Here is a 27,682-nt window from a genome sequence, read left to right as displayed (position 1 = left end):
GACAATGGTCTCTCCCCAGAGTCCCCATGCACTGACCCCTCCTCTCCAGACACACCCTAGAGCAACAACTCAAGTGAAGCATTTTCAGTCTATTTAATTAAAAAAAGACACCAAAAATTAATCAAGTTCAGGTCCTGAACAAACTCCAGTGTGTCTAGTTCTTTTATAAAGGAGCAGGGGTTAACGTAGGGAACAAGTCGACTTTTTTTAAGTTACTTGACTGGCTCCGTAACACCACACCCTTGAGGAGTGAGAAGCAGTGTGGTAGTTTTTGGGGTTCTCATTGACTTTTTTTGTCCAGTGGCCCAGCTTCAAAAATAGCAACAAAGAGAGTTACCGGATTTCTCTCCTGTGTGAATTCTCTGATGATCAATAATGTCCGAGCAGCCACTGAAGGTTACCCACGTCAGTGCAGTCTGTGGGTTATTCTCTTGTGTGAACTCTCTGATGATTGACAATGTGTGAGTGTTCCCGGACAGACAAAACAGCTAGAAGCTTCCTCTGGTCTGTTAGATTTTAGTGATGACAAAAGCTTTTCCCACAGTCAGATCAGCTGAAAGGTTTCTCTCCAATATGGGTTCTCTGATGACGAATAAGACTGGAGCGCTGAGAAAAGCTTTTCCCACAGTTGGAGCAGGTGAAGGGTTTCTCTCCTGTGTGGGTTCTCTGATGTACAACAAGGAGGGAACTTCGACTGAAGCTCTTCTGGCAGTAAGAGCAGTCAAAGGGTTTCTCTCCTGTGTGGCTTCTCCTATGTAAATCAAGGCTTGATCTTTGTATGCAACTTTTCCCACAGTCAGGGCACCTATAAGGTCTCTCTCCTGTGTGGATTCTGCAATGACTTTTAAGACTTGAGGAGCTTGAGAAACGTTTCCCACACTCAGAGCAGTGGAAGGGTTTCTCTCCAGTGTGGGTTCTCTGATGATAAATGAGACTTGAGCGCTGACAAAAGCTTTTCCCACATTCAGAGCAGTTGAAGGCTCTCTCTCTTGTGTGGCTTCTCCTATGAGTAACAAGGCATGACCTCTGTCTGAACCTTTTCCCACAGTCAGGGCAGCTATAAGGTCTCTCTCCTGTGTGGATCCTGTAGTGACTTTTAAGACTTGAGGAGCATGAGAAGCGTTTCCCACAGTGAGAGCAGTGGAAGGGTTTCTCTCCAGTGTGGGTTCTCTGATGATCAATAAAACCTGACCGCAGCTGGAAACTTCTCCCGCAGTCAGGGCAGCTAAAAGGTGTCTCCCCCGTGTGGATTCTGCAATGACTTTTAAGACTTGAGGAGCATGAGAAGCTTTTCCCACAGTCAGAGCAGTTGAAGGGTTTCTCTCCTGTGTGGATTCTCCTATGCGTAACAAGGCTTGGCCTATGTCTGAATCTTTTCCCACAGTCAGGGCAGCTATAGGGTGTCTCTCCTGTGTGGATTCTGCAATGACTTGTAAGTTTTGAAAGCCGCACGAAGCTTTTGCCACAGTCAGAGCAGTGGAAGGGTTTGTCCCCGGTGTGGGTTTTCTGATGATCAACCAGATATGAGCGTTGACTGAAGCTTTTCCCGCAGTCAGAGCAGAAAAAGAGTTTTCCCCGGGTGTGGATTCTCATATGTTTATTAAGGCCGGAAACGTCACTGAACCATCTCCCGCACTCAGAGCAGTTGAAGGGTTTATCCACTCTGTGAATACTCTGATGTCTGACCAGGTTTTCACTCCTGCTGAAGCTTTTCCCACAGGCAGTGCAGTGATAGGGTTTCTCTCCGCTGTGAATTACCTGATGAGTGAGAAGGTGCGAGTTTCGCCGAAAGCTTTTCCCACACTCAGAGCAGTGGAAGGGTCTCTCTCCTGTGTGGATTCTCCCATGTGTAACAAGGTTTGACCTGTGTCTGAACCTTTTCCCACAGTCAGAGCAGTTATAAGGTCTCTCTCCTGTGTGGATTCTGCAGTGACTTTTAAGACTTGAGGAGCATGAGAAGCGTTTCCCACACTCAGAGCAGTGGAAGGGTTTCTCTCCAGTGTGGGCTCTCTGATGATTAATAAGACCTGAGCGCAGCTGGAAGCTTCTCCCGCAGTCAGGGCAGATATTTGGCTTCTCTCCTGTGTGGATGCTACAATGACTGTTAAGACTGAAGCTTTTCCCGCACGTTTTCTGTTGTTCGCTCTCTTTAGTGTTTTTCACGCCTCTGCTTCCATGGCTGGAGTTATCCTGCCCCTCCCCTGCATGGTTTCCCTGCTGCCTTTCTGGGCTACAGTGACTCTCACAGGTCTCTCTGTGCTCAGGACTCTGAGAAACACAACCTTCAGAGCTTCCCAGGAACATCCCACAGGAGGCCACTTGCTCTGGTTCTTCCAGCTGAAGATTCTCCTCCTTGTTCTTGAGCAGCATCACCTCACCTGCTGGGACACAGAGAGAACCAAACACCTGAAAGGAAAACTCTGAAGGGGAAACGCAGCCAACAGCTGATGGAAAGATTGAAATAACATGAACTGAGCTGGCTCCTCCTTCCTCACAACCCTTCCCCAGAGGAGGGACCCCAGCCCTGCCCCCACCCTCTGGCTGGAGCTGATGACAGGCTGAAGGCTCAGTCACTCTGGATGAAAAGCCCCAAGTGACATCTAGGAGGACACAGAAATCGGTTTCTGAGATCTTGAGCTCACTGCTCACCTGTGTGGGGGTCGCTGATGATCTCCCCTTTCTCAGCGCCCTGGAGATCTGGGACCCCCAGCGCCTCCCCTCGCTCCACCCAGGAGATCACATCAGCTTTGGGAACTGGAAATCCTGCTTGGGGAGCAATTAACCAAGTGCTGATCTTGTTCAGCAAGGTCCAGGCCATTACTTCTTCCAGTCCCTGAATCTGAGCCGCCCACCCAGAGAGGCTCCTTCCCCACCTGGCACAGGCCGGATCCTGGATGGTACAAGATCCCATGTCACACTCACCTGGGGTACAGGTGCCTCACCCCTGCCTCGGGGATGGCCCAGCTCATTCCTGGGGGAGCCGAGTGCTCTGCTGCACTCTCTAGGGTACAACTCAGCCTCCCTCTTGACCTGTTCCATGCCCCCCCATCCCAGGGCAGGACAGGACCACTCAGCTCAAACAAGACACTCAATTTGGTGTTGTTTTTGTGGATAAAACTAACACAGCTACGCCCAAGGCCTGGCACCAGGCAGGCTCTGAATTTAGCCACGTGGAGCGGGAATCCATCAAACGCACAAAAAACCTGCACAGATACAGACACCACCTTCCTCGCCAAGTGCAAATGGATGGACGTCCCACCCAACGGACTGAAGGTGAAACACTCACTGCAACCGACACACTGCAGGGACTGTGTCGAGAGATTGGTCACACACTCCCACAGACCTGAGGAACCACCTGTTCAGCATCCTGTGCAGCAAACAGGGAAACATCACAAGGAGCTCTCAAGTCTGGAGCCTCTCCTAAAAAACAGCCTCCCACACAAACGCCCACGTGGCTGGACTTTACTGAAAGGAGACAGGAGAGTCACAACACACACTGCTCTTCTCTACAGGACTGTAAACTCTCTCACCTCCTACTTGCCGCATGGGGCCACAGTAGTGGTACCCGTAACTCACCCGGCAACGTTTTCAATCTATCCAACTACATACACAGCCCAGCAGAGCAGTCTGTCCTATCTCGGGGACTCTCTTTGTGCCCCACCGCCCTCACAAACATGACACAGTTATGTGGGGATCTGGAACCCTACCCCAATTTTGCCACAAATACTTTCCAGGAACACCTTCAACAAAATCATGGGAGACGGGAGAGATTCCAGAAGACTGGAAAAGAGCAAATATAGTACCCATTGATAAAAAGGGGAACAAGAATAACCCGGGAAACTCCAGGCCAGTCAGCTTAACTTCTGTGCCAGGAAAGATAATGGAGCAGGTCATTAAAGAAATCATCTGCAAGCAATTGGAAGGTGGTAATGTGATAGGGAACAGCAAGCATGGTTTTGTTAAAAACAGATCATGTCAAACCAATCTAATAGCTTTCTTTGATAGAATAACGAGCCTTGTGGATAAGGGAGAAGCGGTGGATGTGGTATACCTAGACTTCAGTCAAGCATTTGACATGGTCTCACATAATATACTTGTCAATAAACTACTCAAATACAACTTAGATGGGGCTACTATAAGGTGGGTGAACAACTGGCTGGATAACCATACCCAGAGAGTAGTTATTAATGGTTTTCAACCCTGCTGGAAAAGTATAACCAGTGGAGTTCCGCAGGGGTCTGTTTTAGGACCGGTTCTGTTCAATATCTTCATTAACGATTTAGATATTGACATAGAAAGTACACTTATTAAGTTTGCAGATGATACCAAGCTGGGAGGGGTTGCAACTTCTTTGGAGGATGGGGTCATAATTCAAAATGATCTGGATAAACTGGAGAAATGGGCTGAGGTCAACAGGATGAAGTTTAATTTGGACAAATGCAAAGTGCTCCACTTCGGAAGGAACAATCAGTGTCACACATACAGAATGGGAAAGGACTGCCTAGGAATGAGCACAGCAGAAAGGGATCTAGGGGTTATAGTGGACCACAAGTTAAATATGAGTCAACAGTGTGATGCTGTTGCAAAAAAAGCAAACCTGATTCTGGGCTGCATGAACAGGTGTGTTGTGAACAAGACAGGAGACGTCATTCTCCCGCTCTCCTCTGCCCTGGTTAGGCCTCAGCTGGAGCGTCGTGTCCAGTTCTGGGCACCGCAGTTCAGGAAGGATGTGGAGAAATTGGAGAGGGCCCAGAGGAGAGCGACGAGAATGATCAAAGGTCTGGAGAACACGACCTATGAAGAAAGGCTGAAAGAATTGGGTTTGTTTAGTTTGGAAAAGAGAAGATTGAAGGGGGACAAGATAGCGGTTTTCAGGCATTTAAAAGGGTGTCATAAGACAGAGGGAGGGAACTTGTTCTTCCTCGCCTCTGAGGATAGAACAAGAGGCAATGGACTGAAATTGCAGCAGGGGAGGTTCAGGTTGGACATTAGGAAAAAGGTCCTAACTGTCAGGGTGGTCAAACACTGGAACGAATTGCCAAGGGAGGTGGTAGAATCTCCATCGCTGGAGCTATTTAAGAAGAGGTTAGATAGATGGCTTTCAGGGATGGTCTAGAAAGTGCTTGGTCCTGCCATGAGGGCAGGGGGCTGGACTCGATGGCCTCTCGAGGTTCCTTCCAGTCCTACTCTTCTATGATTCTAAGACTCTGAACAGCCCTACAGGCACCGTCACACCTACAGCACAAGAAGAAGAATTCTGCGTGGAATCCTTCCTGACAGTCAAAACGACAGACTGGATCTATACCTAGAGCGCTTCCGCTTCTGTGCACAGGCAGAAATTGTGGCAAAGCGACATTGCTTGTCCCACGACCTCAGCAGTGCGGAATGCAATGTCACCCACAGCCTGAGAAACAGCTCTGGCGTTGTCATCCAAGAGGCTGACAAAGGAGCTGCTGTTGTCATCATGAATAGGTCAGACCATGAAAAGGAGACTCCCAGGCAGCTCTCCAATACCACCTTCTACAGGCTACTGTCCTCTGATCCCCCTGAGCAGCACACACAGAAACTGCACCGTCTGCTCAAGACATTCCTGACAAAAGCGCAGGAACAGATCTGCACAGACACACCCCTAGAGCCCCAAGATCCATAAATCTGGACATTCTGGAGGCACCATCAGCTCAGGCATTGGCACTCGCACTGCAGCCTTGTCCAGCTATGGGGACTCTCGATTCAGACCTTATGTTACCAGCACTCCGAGCTATCTTTGAAACATCACTGACTTCCTCAGGAAACTGCTGTGCACTGGTGATCTTCCTGAAAACACCATCCTGGTCACCATGGATGTAGAGGTCCCTTACACAAAATACCCACGTGAAGATGGACTTCAAGCTGTTAGGAACAGTTTCCCTGATGATGCCACGGCACAAGTGGTGGTGGAGCTTTGTGACTTTGTCCTCACCCACAAGTACTTCAGATTTGAGGACAATTTATACGTTCAAATCAGTGGCACTGCAATGGGCACCCGCCTGGCCCCACAGTATCCAACATTTTTATGGCTGACCTGGAAAGCAAGCAGCCTCCGTGGGTGCTGCCATCCTCACACCCGTTCCAGACGCCCCCAAACCACCTGCCCACCACTGACATCCCTCAATCTCGCCCCCCAGCTCCTCATGCTGCAGCAGGTCCCTCAGCTCCAGCCAGCAGTTGGGGATGATGCTGCCTCTTACACCTAAAGTAGCAACTAGCTCCCTCTAAGCTCCCCCGCTAAACTCCCCTCTCAAAACTCCCTCCTGTTCGCATGCTCCCTGGTCACTTGCCAGCAGGGCTTTAGAGCTCTGGCCTACCTGAGAGAGCCCCTCCCTCCGACTATCGCTCAGCCACTCGGCACACAGCCTGAGCACATGGCCAGCCTGAGCACGTGGCCTTTCAAACAAACACACAGACAGCTCAGCACTCCAAACACCAAACAGACAGACAAACCCAGGCCCAGAACCCCCAAACCCAGGCACCCACACACTCCAGAGAGCCACTTAGAGCCAAGCACTAAAGGTACAACCACATTTGCTTCAATCCCTCAGACAGAGACAAACACCTTCAAGACCTTTACCAGGCTCTCCTGAAACTACAATAGCCACCTAAGGAAGTGAAGAAACAGACTCACAGAGCCAGATGTGTACCCAGAAGCCACCTGCTACAATACAGGCCCAGCAAAGAAAACAACAGAACACCACTGGCCATCAGCTACAGCCCCCAACTAAAGCCTCTCCAGTGCACCATCAGGGACCTACAACCCATCCTGGACAACGATCCTTCGCTCTCACAGACCTTGGGCGGCAGGCGTGTCCTCACCTACAGCCAGCCCACCAACCTGAAACAAATCCTCACCAGCAACTATAGACCACAACACTGTAAATCACAAACCACACCCTTGCACAAACCTCCGTGCCATCTCTACCCACCAATGACACCACCACACCTGCTTAACCCAGGGTTGAGAGTTCAATCCTTGACGAGGCCATTTAGGGATTGGGGCAAACAGATGCCAGGGATGATGCTTGGTCCCGGCAAGAGGGCAGGGGACTGGACTAGATGATCTCTCGAGGTCCCCTGCAGTTCTAGGAGATGTGTATCTCCACTTATATTCTAATTTTATTTTAACCAGCGGAGCTTATTCGCCTGCACATCTAAACTGGACAGTCTCCATGTCAAAGAATAAATGGATGCAAATCAGATACCAGGAACGGTAACATACAAAACCTCCCGGGATGCTCAGGAGCAGATTTAAAAGTAGCCATCCTGCAACACAAAAATGTCGAAAGCAGACCTCAAAGAGCAACTGCAGAGCTGCAGTTCATTTGCAAATGTGACACCATCCATTTAGGATTGAACACAGACCAGGAAGGGCTGGCCAAGGAGAAAAGCAGTTTCTCTGCTCTGGCTGTTCACACCACCCCATCAGCTGCTGGAAGTGGGCCACATCCTCCATGACTGAATTGCTCTCATAAACTCCAGCCTTCTTCTTGACTGGGACTCCCTCCTTTTCTTGTGCCTGTATATTTCTACTTGCCTCTGGAAATTCTGCACCAGGCACCTGACGAATTGGGCCTTTGCCCACAAAAGCTGATGCTCCAGAAAATCTGTTAGTTTTTAAGGTGCCACAGGACTTCTGTATTTTTGCTTGACTTAAAACGTGAGCTCTGTGAGGGCTGGCAGGGCCAAAACTGAGGCCCCCAGGCAGGGCTCAGACTGCAGCTGCCACATGGCAGGTCACTGTAACTTGTGGAGAAAGGCTCTGGCAGAGCTCTGGCTCCCCAAAGGCTCTGTCCACAAAGCTCCTGGCTGGGGCCTGGATCCTCCAGCTCTTTGGCTCTGATGCGCTACTTGAACCAGCAGGAGGCAGAGGAAGTTGTCTGAGCAGTGAGGTGAGTCCTGGGCTGGCTGCTTCAGACACTGCCCAGGCTCCTGCTCTGCGACCCCTGCCTGCCTGTGACTGGGTGGGCCCTGCCAGCGACCCACAAGAGCTGCTGCTCCTGCAGCCAGCCATGGCGGTGTGTGGCTGTGCTGCTCTCTGGGGGATGTGGCTGTTGTTGCAGTTGGGCTCCCCCTCGACTGCCTCTGTTCTACTCTGCCAGCAGCAGCTTCTCTGCGTGGTTTACCACTTTCCTCCTGCATCACGGGCTTGTTGCTGACTCACTTTCCAGCCGCACCCAGTGCGTTTCCCTCAGTGCGGGAAGGAGACTGGCAGAAGTGCGGCTGGAAGGTGTTACTTGCAGCTCCCGTCTCTGCCTCCCCCACAAACTCCTGCTGAGATTCTGGCTGCACTTTTGCCTTCACAGTTTTACAACTCACTGCCCAGGTTTGGCCCCACCAGGTGTCACATGACCTTGCTGGGCACCTCCCAACCATCTTCATAAGCCCCACTATCAATGCAGGCCAAGGACACTGGATGAGGTGTGTTATGAGACCTACGGGGAGTGACATTGCATCCAAACTGGGGCACACGTTTCTCATAACCTGTTTGCCCTGTATCTGGTACCCACCAGTGACTCCTGAGAAAGCAATCTACTGTCCATGGGAGAGCTGGTGCATCTGTCTTGGAGTTTGTGTTTGATTGTTCAAGAACTTCCCCTAAACAGTAAGAGCTAGAAGGGGTGCAGCACGCTGGCCCCAGGGGTACCCTGCAGGCACGAAGAGCCCCTGGACCCAGCCCCACAGCTATGGTACCTGCCATTCCTTCCTGCCCCCCTCCACTCACAACTCCAGCCAAGGCAGATGGTGGGGAAGCACACGGAGACCTGGGGTGTGGGAAGAGCAGCACTACTGCCATGTCCCTGAACCTGCTTCCCCTGGGAGGGATCATGGAGAGGACAGTCTCTCACAGGGGAGCCTGTGATTCCTGGGGCTCACACCCCTGACACTGGGGACAGGGGCAAGGAGGGACCCTGAACCAAACCCCACCCAGCCATTCCGGAGCCCACACAGCTTCTGACACCCCCGGGGACAGGACTCCTCACCCAGCCAGCGCACAGTCTGGTAATTCTCCTGCATCACCTCCCTGTAGAGGGCTCTCTGCCCCGGGCCCAGCAGCCCCCATTCCTCCTGGGAGAAACACACAGCCACCTCCTCCAAGGTCACTGGCTCTGCCGCTGCCATGTCCTCGTTCTGTCTCTGCAGGGCCGGGGCTGCTCTGGAGCCAGACATGGGGGCTCTGCACCTGGCAGGGGAGAAGGGCAATGGAGACACTTCAGACGGGGCTGGAAGCCGCTCCGCACCCCAGGCTCCCCCACACTCGCTCCCTGGGGCAGACGTGCTGCACATTGACATTTGGCCAAATACTCGAGTCTCACAGAACCACCTCGCACAAGTCAGATCCCAAATCCGTCCTCGTTTGTCTCCGGACACGGCCTGAGCCCCAGCACTGCTGCGCACTGGAGTGTCCCCCAAGGAAACGTCACGTGGTTAGTGACACAACACGGGGGGGGGCGGGGCCGCGCGGGCAGCAGGACAAGGCGGAACTGCCGGAGAACGGGGCGGCCCGGCCGGGACCAAGGGGAAGCCCCGCATGGAGGGTTCGAGAGACAAACGGGGGGGGGGAGGAGTCACTTCCCGGACCGGCCCCCCCTCACCTGACGGCGGCTCCCTGCGGGGGGCTCCGGGCGGCGGCAGCGCGTGACCCGGCGGAGCGGCCGCAGGACGTTCCTGCCGGACCCCGGTTTACTCCTCCGCTGCCGGAGCCGCACACGCGGCCGGCGAGTCCCAGCGCGGCTCCCCCGGACCCCGCCCCCACCGTCCGCAGGGGCTGCGCCGGCCGGACTGAGCGCGGGGGCGGGGCCAGGGTGGAGGCGGGGCCGGGGAGGGGAAGTGACGTAATCGGCAGACATTGGAGGGGGAACGATGGACGGGGGAGAAACTCCCCGGCTCCCGGGAGGAGGTTGGGACCGGACCTGGTGCCGCTGCTGCCCCCGGGGCACGTGCGGGTGGGGCTGAGCGGCGGCTGCTCCCGCTGGGGCTGGGCTGGGTTGGAGCTGCAATACCGGGGGCGGGAGGGTCGCTGCGGGTGGGACCGGCCGGGGGGGAGGGGCAGCGCCGGACTCTGCTCACACCCACCCACCGCCGGCGGGGCCGCTCCAGGGCCCCCTGGAACGTTCTCGGGGGGGGCCGCGCGTGGGTGCGGGAACAACCCCCCGCCCCCGCTCCCCGGGAGACGCGGAAACCAGACCGGCCTCGGGCTCCGCCGCCATCGGGGAGGGCGGGGCGCACCGCACTGGCAGGGGGGAGGGGCGTTTTTCTCCCCTCAGCACAACCCCCCCCACCACAGACCCCCCGCCCGGCGAGTCCCTCAGCAGCGCCTCCGGCGGTGAATGACCCCGCCTGGGGGAAACCCCCCCAGCCCCTCCCTCACCCCGCGCGGGCTCGGCCCTGGGGCCCAACCGACACCCCCAGCGCTGCGGCAGCGCCTCACCTCAACCAGCGTCTTAGGCTGCAGACCAGTCCCGCGCGCCTTCGGATTGCCCCCCCCCCACGTTCCGCCATTGGCTGTCCTCCTGCCTCCTCGATCCGCCATTGGTCAGTAGGATAACCAATCCCCTTCTGACTTTGACCAGTCTTCTCAGTCCTCCCTGCCATTGGTCCCCCGTTATGTTCCCGCGCTCTGTGACAAGAATGTCAATCCAGGCAATCCTCACGGCCATTGGCGAGCGCGAGCCAATCCCATTTCCTCATTGGCCAAAAAAACGTAACCTGTCTCGCTATTGGCCATTACACACAAGAGTCCGCCTTCTTCTCCTCAGCAGCTGCTCAATCCCTGGAGGGACCCTTTTGCGGGCGCCGCGAGCCCAGGCTCGGGACAGGTTTGGGGCGGGGCTATGAGATTTCTGGGTGGGGACACAGACTGTGGGAGGGCCGGGCTCAGGACAGGTTTGGGGCGGGCCTGTGAGAGCTCTGGGTGGGGATACAGGCTGTGGGCGGGGCTGGGCTCAGGACAGGTTGGGGGGCGGGGCTGTGAGAGCTCTGGGTGGGGACACAGGCTGTGGGCGGGGCTGGGCTCAGGACAGGTTTGGGGCGGGGCTATGAGATTTCTGGGTGGGGATACAGGCTGTGGGCGGGGCTGGGCTCAGGACAGGTTGGGGGGCGGGGCTGTGAGAGCTCTGGGTGGGGACACAGGCTGTGGGCGGGGCTGGGCTCAGGACACGTTTGGGGCGGGGCTATGAGATTTCTGGGTGGGGACACAGGCTGTGGGCGGGGCCAGGCTCAGGACAGGTTGTGGAGTGGGAGCTCCAGGACTCCTGTGATTTCTGGTCATTTCTTTTCCCAGCTGGGTGCTTGTGTGGGGCTTGTGCGGCCGCGGCGATGCCGGAATTTCCGTGTGTGTGCGATTCCCGGCCGGCCCCTTGTGGGACCTGGTTGTGCTGGTGACTAGAAGACAACAGGCACCGTCCTGGGCACCTCAGAGATTAAGAGATATTTGGAGCAGGAGCTTTCGTGGCAAAGACCTGCCTGGTCAGGTACATGAATGGGGGGGTGGGTAGAGAAGGATTTAAAGGGGGGTCCCCGCAGCAGCCTCTCTGTTAGTTCTGCCCCTACCGAGCCCCACATCTGCCTCTCAGGGCCCAGCCTGTGGCCCCAGGAACTCATCTCTCTCCCCCTCCTGTCCCTGGGGCTGCAGGGAGGGAGGGGAAGGGGCATCCAGGCGTCACAGAGCTGAGCTGGGGGCTGGGGGTCCTCCAAGGTCACAGAGATTGAGGCTAGAAAGGCTGATTTCAGGGACAGTCGGAGCTGGGAGCTTCGGTCCCACACACCCAGCCAGGGCCGGATTCTCCCCCCAGGGCCAGAGCTGGGGGGGCCCCGCAGCTCGCAGAGGCCCCAGAGGCGGCGGGGGGGGGGGCTCGGGGGAGGCAGCAACCGGGCGCGGGGAGGTCGCTGTCACCTGGGCCGGGGCGATGGCGCCGCTCCCCGCCCCCCCGGCAGGAACGTTTAGCGCCCAGGAGACAGCACAGAACCGCCCCGCCCCCCCGGAGAGGGCGCGCGCGGCCGGACCACACCCCCCCTCCCCCCTGCTCGGCCCGGCCGGGGGCAGCTGCACCCGCACGTGGGGCCCCGCTCGCGCACCCAGCACTCCGCACGCGCCCGGCAGGGCGGGGTACCCAGAAGTGCCCCCCGCGCGCCTCCCCTGGGGCTGCGTCTGTTCCCCCTCCCCCGCCCACTGCGGCCCGAGCTGAGCCCCGGGGGGACCAAGCGCCCCCCCGCCATTATCCCGGGTCCGTGTCCCCCCCACGGGGTGAGTGACCCCCCCCATAGCTTGTCCCGTCCCCTCCGGCTCTCCGCGGGGCTCCCTCTACCTCTCCCCCGGACCGGGACCCCGACACTCACCGCCGGGCAGGGCTGTACGAAACACCCCCGCGAAGCTCGGGCTATGCCCCTCCCCCCATACCGCACATGCGCAGTGAGTGCGGCGGGAGCTGATGCCCGGACTGACCCTGCCGAGGCTGTGGCGGCCGCTGCCCGCTGGGAGCGCACATGACAAAGCTCTGCGGTGGGGGGGGCAGTGCCCCCTAGAGTCCCACGGAGGGACAGTCCCCTGGGGGTGAGCCCCGCCGCCCCGCGCCCGGCCCGGCCCTGCAGCGGGTGTGTGCGGTGTCCTGCCCCTCCCGTCGGTGTGACAGTCACACACGCTACACACCCGCCACGTGCACGTCACGTGTTCCCGGTGCAGCCCCGGGGCGCCCAGCTTCGCCTCCCCTGGGCCGCACCGCACAGCACCAGGGCCGGGGGGCGCGGCCACAACGGTGCTGCCCGTCCCGCTGCCACCGCCGCCCTGAGCTGCACCGGGGCTGGGCTGGGCTGGGACCCAGCCGCTGGGTACGGGGAGCGCTCCGGCACTGCCACGTGTCCTGTGCCCATGAGTGAGTGACCAGGGGGCTGGGCTGCGCAGGAAGTGCCGTGCAGGGCTCAGTGTGTGGGGCTGTGAAATGGGTGCCTGGTTCAGAGGCTGGCTTTAGGATGGGGGGGGCGAGGGGCAGTGCAGCGGGGTTGGGAGGGGCGGGGTGTCTATTTTCATCTCCCAAAGGAGGGTGACATCTCATGGGTACATTATTGTAGGAGCAGAGGGAGATCTCGCGGTTGAAGCAGGGGCAGGGCTGGGCACCAGGACTCCTGGGTTCTCTTCTCAGCTCTGGGAGGTGTAGCCAGACGTGAACCCCCTATTTGGCCTTTTCTTCCTTCCCCCCCCCCCACTGGGAGAGACAGAGAGAGAAATAAGCAGGGGAGGCAGGCGGCCGTTGATGTCCTGGGAACACAGGTGTGCTGTCTCGCCCAGCCTCTCTGCTATACACAAAAACCAGACAGTGGATGGGCTAGCTAATGGCCGCCCTTCTGGCTGATCTCGGTAATTGACACGCCTTGATCACTTCCCCAGCCTTGATCACTTCCCCAGGAAGATTGGGGAACCCCGCCCACCACCTCCAAAGGTGCACAATTGTCCACAATTCACAGGTGCAAATTGAGCCTTGAATCTTCCCTGGGAAACCTGGGGTTCAAACACTCCTCCCAATTGGCTACTTGAGACCAGGAAGAAGCCTACGTGCCACAAGGGGTATAAAGGAGCTTGGCAACCACCCCCCCTTTGACTTTCAATCACCTACAGCTGCTGGCCAGGTCTGGAACTAACTCCCGAGACTGGGGATGCCTGGTTCGTATCTACTTCGTCCCGAGGGATTGAGAGAATTTGGGTCACACTGGATCTAGGAGGCAGGGGTAAGAATTACACCTGTATTGCACTTCTTTCCCATAGGAATTAAGGGAAAGACTCTGGTTCCACCAGGTCTAAAAGGCAGGGGTGAAAATCATACCTGCAACTTGCCTTTCTTGTGTACACATTATTTGTATTAGTTTAAGCTAGAGAATTTGTCTAAAACTTTTCTTTAGTTAAATTGTGTTGTTTCCCCTTTAAAAACCGCGGGTACGAGCTGTTTTTGGGCTATAAACTGCTAAAACCATAAGCCCGTCACTCAGACCGCGGGAAGCCCTGACCTTATCTTTAAAACGCGTTTACCCCTTTGATCTATTAGCGGAGGATCGCAGTGTTCTATCTTTTACGTAGAACTGTAGAAAATTTATCTTGCGTATCAAACCCCAGCGGGTCCTCCCCTTACCTGAACTGGCGACCTGCGGTCAGCAATGACCTTCTGCAAATAGTAGTAACCACGAGTAAAATCATTCGCCTGTCACTCACTCGGTGGCCATCTTGGTTTCATTCATAAAGTGAGCGGTCAGTTTAAAACCCCCTTTCACACGCGGCAGCCGCTTCTGTTGTAAAATCGCTGCCAGCGGTTTCCTATCAACTGTTAGAAAAGTTAAACAAAAATTCACAATTGTGGTACTTCGATCACTTGTCTGAGTTATATTATTTCCATCTGTGTATAAATACAAAGTAACTGTTAAGGCCTCTAATAAGTGTAATTTTCCTCTTGCTGCTGTGCCCGCACTAAGCGCAAACCAAAGAACCCCGCCTGCCCTGGCTGCTCAGCGCAGCTGCTGGTGCGGCATCGCCCCCGCCCCCTTTGCTCCTCCAGACCTTTAGCTGGCACCTGGGCACCGGCTCACAGAGCCGCGAGAGACCCCGGTGTGTGCGGACCCCCCGCCCCGCGGGACCGTCTCTCCCCGCGCCCCGCCCCCCCGGCACGTGCCCGCAGCCTGCGCGTCCCAGCCCGGCCCCTCGGGTCCCGGGGGAGGAGAAGCGCCGCTTCCCGCTGGAGCACGTGACACACACCCCCCCCCCCCCCAAGGCAAGAGCGTTTGGAGCCCAGGAGACTGGACAGAACGGCCCCCCCCCCCCCGCAGAGGGCGCCTACGGCCGGACCACACCCCCCTCCCCCCGCTGGGCCCGAGCTGAGCCCCGGGGGGACCGAGCGCCCCCGCCCATTACCCCGGCTCCGTGTCCCCCCCACGGGGTGAGCGACCCCCCACATAGCTTGTCCCGTCCCCCGGCCCGGAACCCCGACACTCACCGCCGGGCGGGGCTGTACGAAACATCCCCGCGCAGCTCGGGCTATGCACCGCCCCCCGTACCGCGCATGCGCAGTGAGCGCCGCGGGAGCTGCTGCGCGGACTGACCCTGCCGGGGCTGTGGCGGCCGCTGCCCGCTCGGCGCCCACGTCACAAAGCGCTGCGGGAGGGGGGGGGTCAGTGCCCCCTAGAGCCCCACGGGGGGACAGTCCCCTGGGGGTGAGCCCCGCCCCCCCGCGTGCGCGGCCCCGTCCGAGAGCCCCGCCCCCCCGCGCGCTCAGAGGGCGGGACAGGGCTGTTGTCACCCGCGCCCGGCCCGGCCCTGCAGCGGGTGTGCGCGGTGTCCTGCCCCTCCCCCCGCAGCGCCGCGCCCCGCCCCGCCCGTCGGTGTGACACTGTCACACCCGCTACACACCCGCCACGTGCACGTCACGTGTTCCCGGTGCACCCCCGGGGCGCCCAGCGCCGCCTCCCCCGGGCCGCACCGCACAGCACCAGGGGCGGGGGGCGCGGCCACAACGGCGCTGCCACCGCCGCCCTGCGCTGCAGCTGGGCCGGGCTGGGCCGGGACCCAGCCGCTGCCTGCGGGGAGCGCTCCGGCACTGCCACGTGTCCTGAGCCCATGAGTGAGTGACCAGGGGGCTGGGCTGCGCAGGAAGGGCCGTGCAGAGCTCAGTGTGTGGGGCTGTGAAATGGGTGCCTGGTTCAGAGGCTGGCTTTAGGATGGGGGTGGGGCGAGGGGCAGTGCAGCGGGGTTGGGAGGGGCGGGGTGTCTATTTCCATCTCCCAAAGGAGGGTTACACCTAATGGGTACATTATTGCAGGAGCACAGGGAGATCTCGCAGTTGAAGCAGGGGCAGGGCTGGGCACCAGGACTCCTGAGTTCTCTTCTCAGCTCTGGGAGGGCAGTGGGGTCGAGTGGTTTGAGCTCTGGCCTGCTCTCCCTCACTTCCCTGTCACTCTGCGCCTCGGTTTCCCTTGGTGAGTGAGGACACGTTCCCAGCAACCCGGGGAGCGGGGCAGTCCGGATAATTCACCGAGAAGGGCTTTATGCCACTATCGTGAGCGTACTCGAGATACACCAAGGAGCATGGGGGTTACTGCAGCCCATTGGGCTGCCCCACAGCTCCATCAAGCTGCCTCAGAGCAAGTGAGGGGGAGACTTCCCCTTGACCGGCCAACGTGTGTCAAAATGTCACCTGCCTCAGCTCCCCGAGGCCTGTGACAGACAACAAGAGCTGCGTTCCCCAGCACAGGCACCACATGGGCCGGGTTTGCCTCTACGGAACCCCTCAGGGTAAACTGAGGCACAGGGAGGGAGTGGTGAGTAGCTTGAGCTGAGCTGGGGAAGCAGCGCTGTCTCCCACCTGCCCCTGCCTGCTCTCCAGCCCTGGCGGGCCCCTCATGCCCCGGCCGCCCCTTGCAAGGGAAGGGACACGACCCAACTGGATTTCTGGCCATGGAGCTCTGTGCTCCCACTGGAGATCCACCCAGTGGGACTCAGGCACTGATGTCCCTTTGAACACCCAGACCTGCTTCTTTGCCCTCTGGGGAAGGAGGGGGATGAAGGGGCTGGAGCACATGACCTATGAGGAGAAGCTGAGGGATTTGGGTTTATTTAGTTTCCTGAAGAGAAGACTGGGGAGCGATTTGGTAGCAGCCTTCAACTACCCAAAGGGGACGCTCTGGGGGGGTTGATCCTGCTTTAGGCAGGGGCCTGGACTAGACGACCTCCTGAGGTCCCCTCCGGCCCTCGGATTCTGTGATTGTGTGATTCTGATGTCTGCCTTTTCCAGATGGATTAGATCCTTTTCCAGTCGATTGATTCTCATCTGATTTTACCCGTTTTATCTTCTTCAGCCCTCTCCTCCTGAGTAGAACACAGAGAATCCCTATTTATCGACCCTCCCGTAAGAGATGCCTGTGTCCAATCCACACGCTCCTCTGCACCCGTCGGCTCCCCCCAGCCCTTCGCTTAAAAACTGCTCTGCGACATCTCAGTGTTAAGTGCCAGCAGCCTGGTTCCGTTTTGGGGTAGGTGGGGCCCATCCCCCCCGTACAGCCTCCCGCTTCTCCAAAAGTGTCCCCAGTTCCTAATGAATGTGAACCTCTCTGCCCGGCACCATCCTCTCACCCCTGCGCTGAGACTCTGCAGTCCTCCCTGCTCACCTGGCCCTGCACGTGGAAGTGGGAGCGTTTCAGAGAGCGCTGCCATAGAGGGCCTGGATTACAATCGCTCCAGGATCTCTCCAGGTCTCTTCCAGTTCTATGACCACCCCGGAGCGCTTGGGCGGCTGCCCAGGAAAGATTCAGGGCCACTCAGCTGGTTTGCAGAGCACCCAGCGCTGGCCGCCTGTGTTTCTATTGCAGGCGCACAGCCACACAGGCTTGGGTGCACATAGACATTTTATTCTGCCGCTGGAGGGGAACAGTGGTGAGGAGGGAGAGGTCAGTGGTTAGAGCGTTGGCCTGGTAAACCCAGGGCTCTGGGATTAACCCTTCAGAAGGGCCTTCAAGGGTCTGGGGCAGGATAGATTGAAAAAACTCCAAAACTATCAGGCCTGGTGATGGGTCCTAGTAGTATAAGGGATCTACCATCAATCGTTAGCCATGCCCCTTTTCCTTTTAGCCACGCCCCTTTCACCAGAAGCCCCACCCCAGCCCTTTTAGCTCCGCCCATCCCTTTCACCAGAAGTCCCACCCCCTTAACCCTTTTGCCCCTCCTTCCTGTCACCAGAAGTTCCTCCCCAACTCCTTTAGGCCCGCCCCCTGTCACCGGAAGACGTTCCCTTCGGGGGTAGGAGTACATCTGGGTCAAGTGAGACCGGAAGGAAAGGGTGTCATGCGACCCCTCGAAGGACTCGCCCCTCCACCAATCGGAGCACAGCGCTACCCCCAGAAAGAGGCCATCTTCTTCCAAGAGCGCGTGTTTCAGAAATGTGCAAATGCTGAGCGGGAAGATGGACACTTTCACCACCCCTGCCAGAGTTCGGACGTTGTTCACGTGCTGACGGGTCTCCGCCGCACGTGGAGAAAGCGCTGCATCCGCGACAGCTGCGAGGGGGAGGCGGTAGCCGAGGGGAGCCCTTTGGCCCAACCCTTGTTGACGGATACACCGGAACCCGACCCCGAAACCCAACCGCTCTCGAGGCAGCCCGACAAGGTAGACGGCCTCTCTTTGTCCACCCCTACGGAGGAAGGCGGCCGCAGGTTGAAGGAGTCAGACGAAGAGAACGGAAAAGAAGCCAAAGAGGTAAGAAACGAATGAGCGAGGTTGGGGGGTCGTGTAATGGGATTTTGTAAAAACCTAAAAAGACCACAGGATCGTACATTATTTTCTTTCTGGGAATCTCTCCAGAGCTCGACAAGGCCTTCCTTGAGGACCCTAAACCCCAGGACGACGTTGTGTCAGAACGAAGATGAAATGGATCCACCTTGGTTTTGCTCAACACCGATACAAACCACTGAAGATGATGCGAAGGACGATGGCTACGAGGAATTTAGAAGGAGGCTTGGTATGGAACTGGCTGAGCCAGTCCCATGTCATCAGCGTAAAAAAGGTCTGCGTTCGATCGTGCGCGTTGTTGTTTATGCCACACCCGCTCACGACACTGTCCTCAAGCACTGCCTCCGGGAAAAGCTTTTTGAAGACTGTGAGGCCTGTGTCATAGGTGCACCAGGCCAAAGGCACCAGGACTTGGTGGCCCCTTACAGACTAACACAGATTTTGGAGCATATGCTTCAAAACGTCTCTCGAAAAAATTCTGTCTGAATTGTTCTGGGCCTGGAGCTTCAGGCACCTCAGTCCCCTCCTTAATAGGGCCCTGGGCACGTCCAGCGCCCTCTCACCTGCAGCAGCTCCAGCACCGGCTGCTGACACGTCCCCTCCAGCTGTGTGTTGAGGGCGCCAGCCCGGGAAATCTTCTCCCCCAGCCGGGTGGCATTTTCCTCCCCCCTCGGCCCGATCTCCTGGGCCAGCTCTCCCAGCCGTGCCAGCAGGAGGCGCTCTTGTTCAGCCAGGAACCCCCACGCCACCAGCTGCCTCTCCACGGCCGTCTGCCGCTGGGGTGCGCAGAGGGGCCGGGCTGGCCACGGGGAGAGGGACACAGGACGTGGGCTGTTCCGCGCTGCCCGGGGCTTTTCATTCACAACTCAGCCGGGCCTAGCCAGCTCGCAGCCCCGAAAGAAGGCAGCCCCAGCGACTCCTGTGAGGAGCAGCGAACAGGAGCAGCTCACAGGCAGCTCACCTTTGGGAGGAGCCACACACCTGTTTTCACCTTTCTTGTACGGGGTTTCTCTTGTGCCCTCCAAGGCGGCACTAGAAACAAATAAGGGATCTCTGTCAAGGGAGCAATGGAGAGTGACGTGGCTGGGGAGAGCTCTGGTGTTGTGACCTGCGTGGCATGTGCCGTGTTTGTCTTCCTCCCGAATGAGAGAGAGGATTTTCTCTGGCCCAAGTGTAAGCTGGGAGCCATTTTAGAAGAGAAGGTGAAAGGACTTGAGGCACAAATCCCAACCCTCAGGTCCATCAGAGAAGGTGAAGGCTTTCTGGACAGAAGGCAACAGATAATACTGCAGGTACAGCAGGCTGCCCAAAACAAGGAGGAGAACTGCAAGCGAGTTACCTCCAGGAGGAGGAGAAAACCAGTTCAAGTCTCTCCAATTGCCGTGGAGTTAAGTAGCTGCTTTCAGCCTCTCTCTGAAATCCCAGAGCAGCAGCTTGGGCCTTGCAGAGCTGAAATCACAGGGTTGTGCCTCAGGGCAATCCCCAGCAGCGTGATTGCTAAGGGAGGGACGATGGCAGTGGATGAGAGCAGGGGGTTGCTGCCGAGGTGTGTGGTTGACACCGGTTCTGCGGTCCGGTGGTCTGATGGTGTGAAGAAGTGGGTCTGTCCCACCAAAGCTCACCTAATAAATTATTTTGCTAGTCTTTAAAGTGCATGATGGGGTCAAATTTAGCTACGACAGATGAGGAAAGGGATCTTGGACTTATAGTGGATAGTTCTCTGAAGACATCCACGCAGTGTGCAGCAGCAGTTAGTAAGGCAAATAGGATGTTAGGAATTATTAAAAAAGGGATCGATAAGAAGACAAAAGATATCATACTTCCCCTATATAAAACTATGGTACGCCCACATCTTGAGTACTGCGTGCAGCTGTGGTCTCCTCACCTCAGAAAAGATATATTGGCATTAGAAAAGGTTCAGAAAAGGGCAACTAAGATGATTAGGGGCTTGGAACGGGTCCCATATGGGGAGAGGCTAGAGAGACTGGGACTTTTCAGTTTGGAAAAGAGGCGATTGAGGGGCGATATGATAGAGGTATATAAAATCATGAATGGTGTGGAGAAAGTGAATATAGAAAAATTATTTACCTTTTCCCATAATACAAGAACTAGGGGACACCAAATGAAATTGATGGGTAGTAGGTTCAAAACTAATAAAAGGAAATTTTTCTTCACACAGCGCACAGTCAACCTGTGGAACTCCTTGCCCGAGGAGGCTGTGAAGGCCAGGACTCTATTAGGGTTTAAAAAAGAGCTTGATAAATTTTTGCAGGTTAGGTCCATAAATGGCTATTAGCCAGGGATAAGGTATGGTGCCCTAGGCTTCAGAACAAAGGCAGGAGATGGATGGCAGGAGATAAATCACTTGATCATTGTCTTCTGTTCTCCTTCTCTGGGGCACCTGGCATTGGCCACCGTCGGCAGATGGGGTGCTGGGCTGGATGGACCTTTGGTCTGACCCAGTATGGCCATTCTTATGATCTTATGCTACTTGACTGCTTTTTGTTTTGGTTCTGCAGTCCATACAGGGTTAACAGCTCGATGGCGTCATCACGCTGCAGCGAGGGGACAGGCTTCATGCAGATTATGTGATCGCTTAGGCAGCGAAAGAACCACCACAGAGGCAGCTCGCAGGTCTGGTGGAATAACTCGTTTTAAAGCTGAATTATCTGGTGGGAGAGGTTTTGCTTTGACCAGCTACAAAGGAGCTGCAGGATGAAGAAAGTAGGTGTACTTGCCGATCTGTAAAAATCTTGTTGCAAGGCTCACATGTGTTGCATTCGGGTGACTCGTCGTGACGTGTAAAAGTGTCCTGATGGGTGGGCTGCGTAAAATTTTCACAAAACTGTATCGCTTCTCGGCCTTTTGGCTAAGATCAAGTGTAGTATCTGTTCTTATCAGTTTAATATCTGATACGTCCTCTATCTGAGGACTATATATTAAATGGATTTTTGGAACAGGGAGATGGAATAGGGGCTTGCTCCATCCACTCCACGCATCGACCTGGTATTGCAGTATTTCCAGGAACGATGCATCTCCCTTCGGGGAGGAAATACTCTTGGTAAAAAAATAGACTTCAAGTCTGAAAGTCTTGTTTTTCTAAACCACAAACAGAGTTCTTTGTATGTAAATTTGTTGTAAGAATCATTTATGGTTTTATGGCCAGGTTGGGTTTTTACTTGCCCAAAACTTTGAAATTACCATAGAAATGACTATTATAAAAGCTGCTAAGCGAACACTGAAATACATATTTAGCATTTCTAAAAGCAGTTAAATGCATATTTAGCACCTCATTAGCAAGGGCATGGTTGGGGCACCTTGCAATTGCGGTGCTGGTTTAGGTGGGGGTCTTTTCCAGGAGAACCCCGGCAACTTCGAAATCCCCTTTATTCCTATCAGCAAATTAAAATAAGGGGATTTCCACATCTGGACCAGCTGTGCAGCGCGAGCCGCTGCAATTTCCAAGTGCTGCCCCCCACCCTGCCCCCCCGCATTCTAAAGAGAGTCTCATTAGTAATCTTCAAAATGGCGATTTGCATGGACATTTTGAAGTTTTGGGCTAGTGTAGACAAAGCCACTTTGTTTTATGTGACTCTGGATTTCTCCCCTTCCTACCGCTCTTCTGATGTGCCCACTTTGATTCCGAGTTTTCTGATTAGTCAACCTTGATGACTAGTTTTGGTTGTCTGTGCCTTAAATATTGAGTCTTATGCTCTGAAGACGTGGGTCTATTCCAGAAAAGCTCACCCCTTCATCAATTATTTTGTTAGCCTTCAAAATGCTAAGAGACTGCCCCTTTTTTTTTTTTTGCAGAGAAAAGAATCCGTGTGTTTGTGAGAGGCAGGTCTGCTCTAGGTCAGCAGGCCTCCAGGGCTGGTGAAAGCAGATGGCTGCAACTCCCCTTCATCAGCACTCCCATGAGAAAAATTGTTCCAGTCCCCCTGGTCAGACCTGGTTTGGTTAACCAATAAGAACAGATTGAAAGTTTTTGATTGTGCAGGTTTAAGACAAAGAGGAGACGCAACTGAAGACAGTTGGCAGTTTTTCCATGGGCCGTTATTAAGGGCCTAAAAGCAAGCAAGCTGCACCCCTGTAGTATAAAACTCTTTCAGTTCTGTGTAGTGTTCACCTGTATCTGATATTGAATTCAGTGTGATGGTTTTGAAATTAACTTGCTGTTCAGTCTCAGTACTGATTGTAGCAGTGCTAATGAAAGCTCCTTGTTGTGTGAGTGAGAATGGATGCTGTATGTATGCGAGACTGTCACCAGCTGTTCCAGGAAGGGATCAGGACAGACCCTTCGCGCTGCGGATCATTACAAGGTGAGCAGTGGGCAACTCTAGAGAAGGAGAGAGGCGGTGAGAAACAGTCCTCAGTCAGCAGTAGCAGGCTGGGCCAATAGAAGACGAGCCTGTAGAGTGAGAGGGAAAAGGTGAGCGGTGGGCGCATTGCCACCTAGAAAGGCTGGCGCACTCTGGGATGAAGCGGGGCTTTGCCCACGAGAGCTTATGCTCCAGAATGTTAGTCTCTGAGGTGCCCCAGGACTTGTTGTTCTTACAGTGCACGGCAGGGCAGTCCCAAGGGTGGATTAACCCTGAGCGAAATGCAAGTCCCCTCTCTCATGCGCTCTGCTCCCGCTTGTCCTCCTCCTCGCCCCCGCTCCCCCCAGCTGTTGGTCACCCCTTGGAAACAAGGCTGGGATGTTGGCCCAGCTGGGTTGATGCTTCCTCTGTAAAACCCAGGCTCAGACTCAGCATTGCTGCTAACTTTTCCCAGGCACCTGTGAAATGAATTTGTTCCCTGCACCCCTCGTGAAATGTGACAAGTCCCCTCCATATCAGTAGTCTGACAAAGCGTGGGGGGGGGGTGAGGCCAAGGGGTTCAGGGTGTGGGAGGGGGGCTCAGGGCTGGTGCAGAGGGTTGGGGGTGAGGGTGCTGCCTGGGCATGCGGGCTCTGGGGTGGAGCCAGGTCTAAAGGGCTTGGGGTGCTGGCTGGCCCCGGGCTACAGCAGAGAGGACCCCCCCCCAGCCCTCCCCCCAACACAGCCCCCAGGCTGAGGCAGGGGGAGGCGCCACATCGGGCTGGGCTGGGAGATCGGCAGCCCTCCCCTGCCCTCAGTGGGTCTGGGACTGATGGGGGCTTCCCTGGGCCGGGGGGTTCCCCAGCTGCAGCAGGTCCCTGCCAGGCTGGGGCGCCTTTCCCCTGACCGCGGCAGGCTCGGGCCAGTTGGGTCCCGCAGCGCCCTGCTTGCAGGGGACGTCGCCCCAGGTGACCTCCGAGAGCAGCGTTCACCCTCAGCGGGGCTAAGCGGCGCCACGTGTCCCCCACCCCCGGGAGCAGCCCCAGCTCCTCGCCCCCACCAGGAGGCCCGGCCCCGGCACAGCTGAGCTCCCTGCACAGCGGCCAACGCCCCCATTAGCTCAGCGCCCCGGAAGGGGCTGGCTGGGGAGCCCCGTTACTCCTGGAGCAGCAGCCGGGTGAGGCAGGGCACATCCCCTTCGCGTCCCTCTTCCTCAGGGTGTACGGGAGCTATTATTCCCCTCTGCTCATAGGCGTAAAGAGACTTTGAAGTAGGCAGGATCCTTTTGTAAAGGAGCCTCGTCTGGACGAACTGCGTACCCGGTGGGTGGGGGGGGGCATAACCCGTGAGGTGCAGCATGGTCCAAGAATCAGAAGAGTGCATGAGGTAGTGGTTGCGACACTCCCCAACTTGGGGTCCATCTTTTCATTCCATGGTTGGCCAAGATGGAAGGGAAGTGGAACTTCAGCAATAGTTCAAAAGGTGGGTGGAAGCCAATGCTTCCACTTCGCCCAGTCCTGTATCGTGTTCGTCATCTCGTCACGTGTCCTCGTTCCCCATATTCCGTGTTGGCTGGGTCGTGGGCGATGAGTGGAAGGGGAACGAGGGAGGAACGCACTGCGAAGGGAGGCAGAGAGGAAAAGAAAAAAAGAAAAGGGAGGCTAGGGAAGGGGTAAGGAGATGGCTTCTCTCTGTGTAGTAGGGCCCGTTAGATGAGTTCTGGGTAGTTGGGCAGTTATTTGTCCTGATATTGGCGGAGGCCTGTAATATGCTCTGTGTAGACGTCCTGGGACCATCTGATGGCATCTGACACCATTAGCTGTCGCATGAGGCGGGCATAGTGGCGGCTGATGCCGCAGGCCTGGAGGACCATTTTGTTCTGGGGGTCCCAGGCCCCCAGGGCACCCACCAGCAGGGCACGTACCTCCACTTTGTAGCCCTGTGTCCTTAGTGTATTTGCTAGCGGTGTGTATTTATCTAGCGTCTTTGCCCTTGCTTCCCGGAAGGCCACTGACAGGTTTTCGAAGGGGATGGAGACATCCACCATGGTAATCTTCTTTGCCCGCTCGTTAGTTATTACGATGTCTGGTCTGAGCAGGCTTTTGGTGTCCAGGATGATGCAGTCCACTGTCACTCCACCCAGGGCTGCCGGGAGGGCCTCGATAAATCAATCTAGGATTGCGTTATGCTGTAGTTGCCAGGTCCTGGAGGCTACGTCTACACGTGCAGCCAACATCGAAATAGCTTATTTCGATGTTGCGACATCGAAATAGTCTATTTCGATGAATAACGTCTACACGTCCTCCAGGGCCGGCAATGTCGATGTTCAACTTCGACGTTGCTCAGCCCAACATCGAAATAGGCGCAGCGAGGGAACGTCTACACGTCAAAGTAGCACACATCGAAATAGGGATGCCAGGCACAGCTGCAGACAGGGTCACAGGGTGGACTCAACAGCCAGCCGCTCCCTTAAAGGGCCCCTCCCAGACACAGTTGCACTAAACAACACAAGATACACAGAGCTGACAACTGGTTGCAGACCCTGTGCCTGCAGCATAGATCCCCAGCTGCCACAGAAGCAGCCAGAAGCCCTGGGCTAAGGGCTGCTGCCCACAGTGACCATAGAGCCCCGCAGGGGCTGGAGAGAGAGCATCTCTCAACCCCCCAGCTGATGGCCGCCATGGAGGACCCAGCAATTGCGACGTTGCAGGACGCGGATCGTCTACACGGTCCCTACTTCGACGTTGAACGTCGAAGTAGGGCGCTATTCCTATCTTCTCATGAGGTTAGCGACTTCGACGTCTCGCCGCCTAACGTCAAAGTTAACTTCGAAATAGCGCCCGACGCGTGTAGACGCGACGGGCGCTATTTCGAAGTTGGTGCCGCTACTTCGAAGTAGCGTGCACGTGTAGACGCAGCCGGAGAGAACCAGACATCCACAGAGAACATAGCACAGAGTATCCTTAGAGTATCCACATCCTCTGTTACAGTTCCCATGCTGGATGGCTCTGTTGAGATGGATGCAGTTCAACCACACACACTGCATAAAATACCATTGTGCAAAACAGATAAAGTTACTGGCTAACAAAAAAGTAGGCCAAGATTACTGACACTTCATTTGCAGGTGATCTCAAATACTACACTTGACCTTGACCTTTCTTTCTTTCTTTCTTTCTTTCTTTCTATTTTTTTTAAAAAAAAAAAAGGGGGTGACTTAATGCTATGAACATTTTACACAGCCCACCTGTCTGGACACTTTTATATGTCATGACGACTAAAGCCAATGCATCACATGTGAGCATTGCAACAAGATTTTCACAGATTGGCAAGTACACCGACGTTCTTCATCCTGCAGCTCCTTTCTAGCTGGTCAAAGCAAAACCTCTCCCACCAGATAATTCAGCTCTAAAACAAGTTATTCCACCAGACCTGTGAGCTGCGTCTGTGGTGGTTGTTTCTCTCCCTAAGCGATCAGCTAATCTGCATAAAGCCCGACCCCTCGCTGCAGCATGCTGATGCCATCGAGCTGTTAACCCTGTATGGACTGCAGAACCAAAACAAAAAGCAGTCAAGTAGCACTTTAAAGACTAGCAAAATAATTTATTCGGTGAGCTTTGGTGGGACAGACCTACTTCTTCAGACCATCAGACCACCGGACTGCAGAACCGGTGTCAACCACACACCTTGGCAGCCACCAAAAGTATTCAATCAGGCGCCAGCAAGGACAAAGAAGAGAAAAATCAGACTGGAGCAGAAAGGAGGAAGAAGAGCAGAATTCAGCCAGGCATGTGGCAGGAGCAGGGAACCTTTTCGGGGCTGGAGGCCGCTGACTACAGAAAATGGTAGAGGCCTCAAGTGACAAGGAAACCACAAAGTAAAACAAAAAAAAATACTGCAACGCAGCCCCAAATGATGAGAAAAAACCTGCACAGACACGCCCCCCAAAGCAGCCTGGAGGGGGAAACAGCCCCCCCCCAAAGCCAACCTGCGGGCAATGCGGAGGCAGCTCCAGGGGGATAGCTCTGTGGAGCCTGCCCCCCACATCACCTGCCCCCCCAGAGTCTACCCCTCCTTATACAGCCTACGCTCTGCAGGCAGCTGCTGTAGAGGGACAGCCTCTCGGACCCTCACTCCCTGCCCACGCAGCCTGCAGGGGAGCGGGAGCCCCATGGAGACTGGTGGGCAGCTCCCAGAGCCTGCCCCACCCCACAGCCTGCCCACCATATGAAGGCCACAGGTGACTTGGGGTAGCCCCAGAGTATCACCACCAGCTGGAGGAGGGGTCTGCAGAGAGAGGGCTGGAGCCCGGTTCTCCTTTCCCTTCCCCTGACAGCGAGTGCGGCAGAAAGGTGTGTTTGGTTAGTGTTGGTTATGTGTATGATGTACAGTTTCACGTCTGAGGACTTGCGTTTAAATGCTGCAGTTTCTATTTCCCTCTGTGTCACTCAGGGTTAGATGGTACGTACTGTAAGGCCTTGCTCCCTCCTAGCATTGCAGTTAAGTTGTATCCCTCGTCTGCATCACAACTCAGTTGTGTCTATAGGAAGTAGAGGCCCAGTATGAGGCCTTAGGCCTGAACCAAAGTAATGGTCAAGCCTTTGCTAAGAGAAAGCAAAGCGCAGCTGTGCGCTGAAGGGATGCATTGCTCACAGACGCTGGCATGAAGAGGGCTGATGGTGCATAAACAGAGCTACCCAGCATATTGAAGTATGAACATGGCACCAGAACACCCGACCCTGGAACATTCCACAGAGAAGAAAGAACAGGCCGACCCATCCCAGTGACAGGGGCAGAAGGGTAATATGATGGATAGAGTTGTTTTGTTGGAACCAACATGTACAAGGTGAGAGGCGGCACCTGACTACGTAGAAAGGGTTGTACCTCAGTACGTCAGGAGTGGTGTGTGAATTGTTTGTACCTGTGTATAAGAATGTACTCCTGGGGTGTGGTCTGGGTCCGGCCCAGGGGGCAGTGGAAAGTCCTGCCACTGACTGAGCCGAGTCCATTGACCGTGGGTGCATATTTGTAGTATGCCCTGACTTAGACTAAGAAGTCTACAGGGAATTACTATTGTGTCCAATACGGCAATAAA

At 55.8% G+C, this 27,682-nt stretch overlaps 1 protein-coding gene, 1 long non-coding RNA gene and 1 other non-coding gene across 4 annotated transcripts; 2 read left to right on the top strand and 1 right to left on the bottom strand.

Annotated features, from left to right (window-relative positions):
• Positions 1-87: 87 nt before the first annotated feature.
• LOC142024764 (uncharacterized) lies at positions 88-9,892 on the bottom strand. Its single transcript, XM_075016965.1, has 3 exons — positions 9,627-9,892; positions 9,121-9,214; positions 88-2,378 (listed from the first exon to the last, which is right to left on the bottom strand). Exons 1-3 carry the CDS (start codon positions 9,879-9,881, stop codon positions 550-552), a joined length of 2,178 nt encoding a protein of 725 aa, XP_074873066.1. The 5' UTR covers positions 9,882-9,892; the 3' UTR covers positions 88-549.
• LOC142024987 (uncharacterized) lies at positions 9,887-20,225 on the top strand. Of its 2 annotated transcripts, none has more exons than XR_012648540.1 (6): positions 9,887-9,931; positions 11,315-11,504; positions 13,643-13,752; positions 16,864-17,037; positions 17,741-18,256; positions 18,362-20,225. It is a non-coding gene; the product is annotated as an uncharacterized LOC142024987 (long non-coding RNA). The 2 variants fall into 2 exon arrangements; XR_012648541.1 differs by lacking the exon at positions 9,887-9,931 and adding an exon at positions 10,375-10,850.
• Positions 20,226-21,138: 913 nt separating this feature from the next.
• On the top strand, positions 21,139-21,329 carry LOC142025373 (U2 spliceosomal RNA). The gene has a single exon (XR_012648644.1). It is a non-coding gene; the product is annotated as a U2 spliceosomal RNA (small nuclear RNA).
• The last annotated feature ends 6,353 nt before the right edge of the window (positions 21,330-27,682 follow it).

Source organism: Carettochelys insculpta, chromosome 22 (genome assembly GCF_033958435.1).
Source record: "Carettochelys insculpta isolate YL-2023 chromosome 22, ASM3395843v1, whole genome shotgun sequence".
NCBI lineage: Eukaryota > Metazoa > Chordata > Testudines > Carettochelyidae > Carettochelys > Carettochelys insculpta.
The sequence above is the reverse complement of the archived record's forward strand: the minus strand, read 5'-3'. Positions and strand labels throughout refer to the sequence as shown.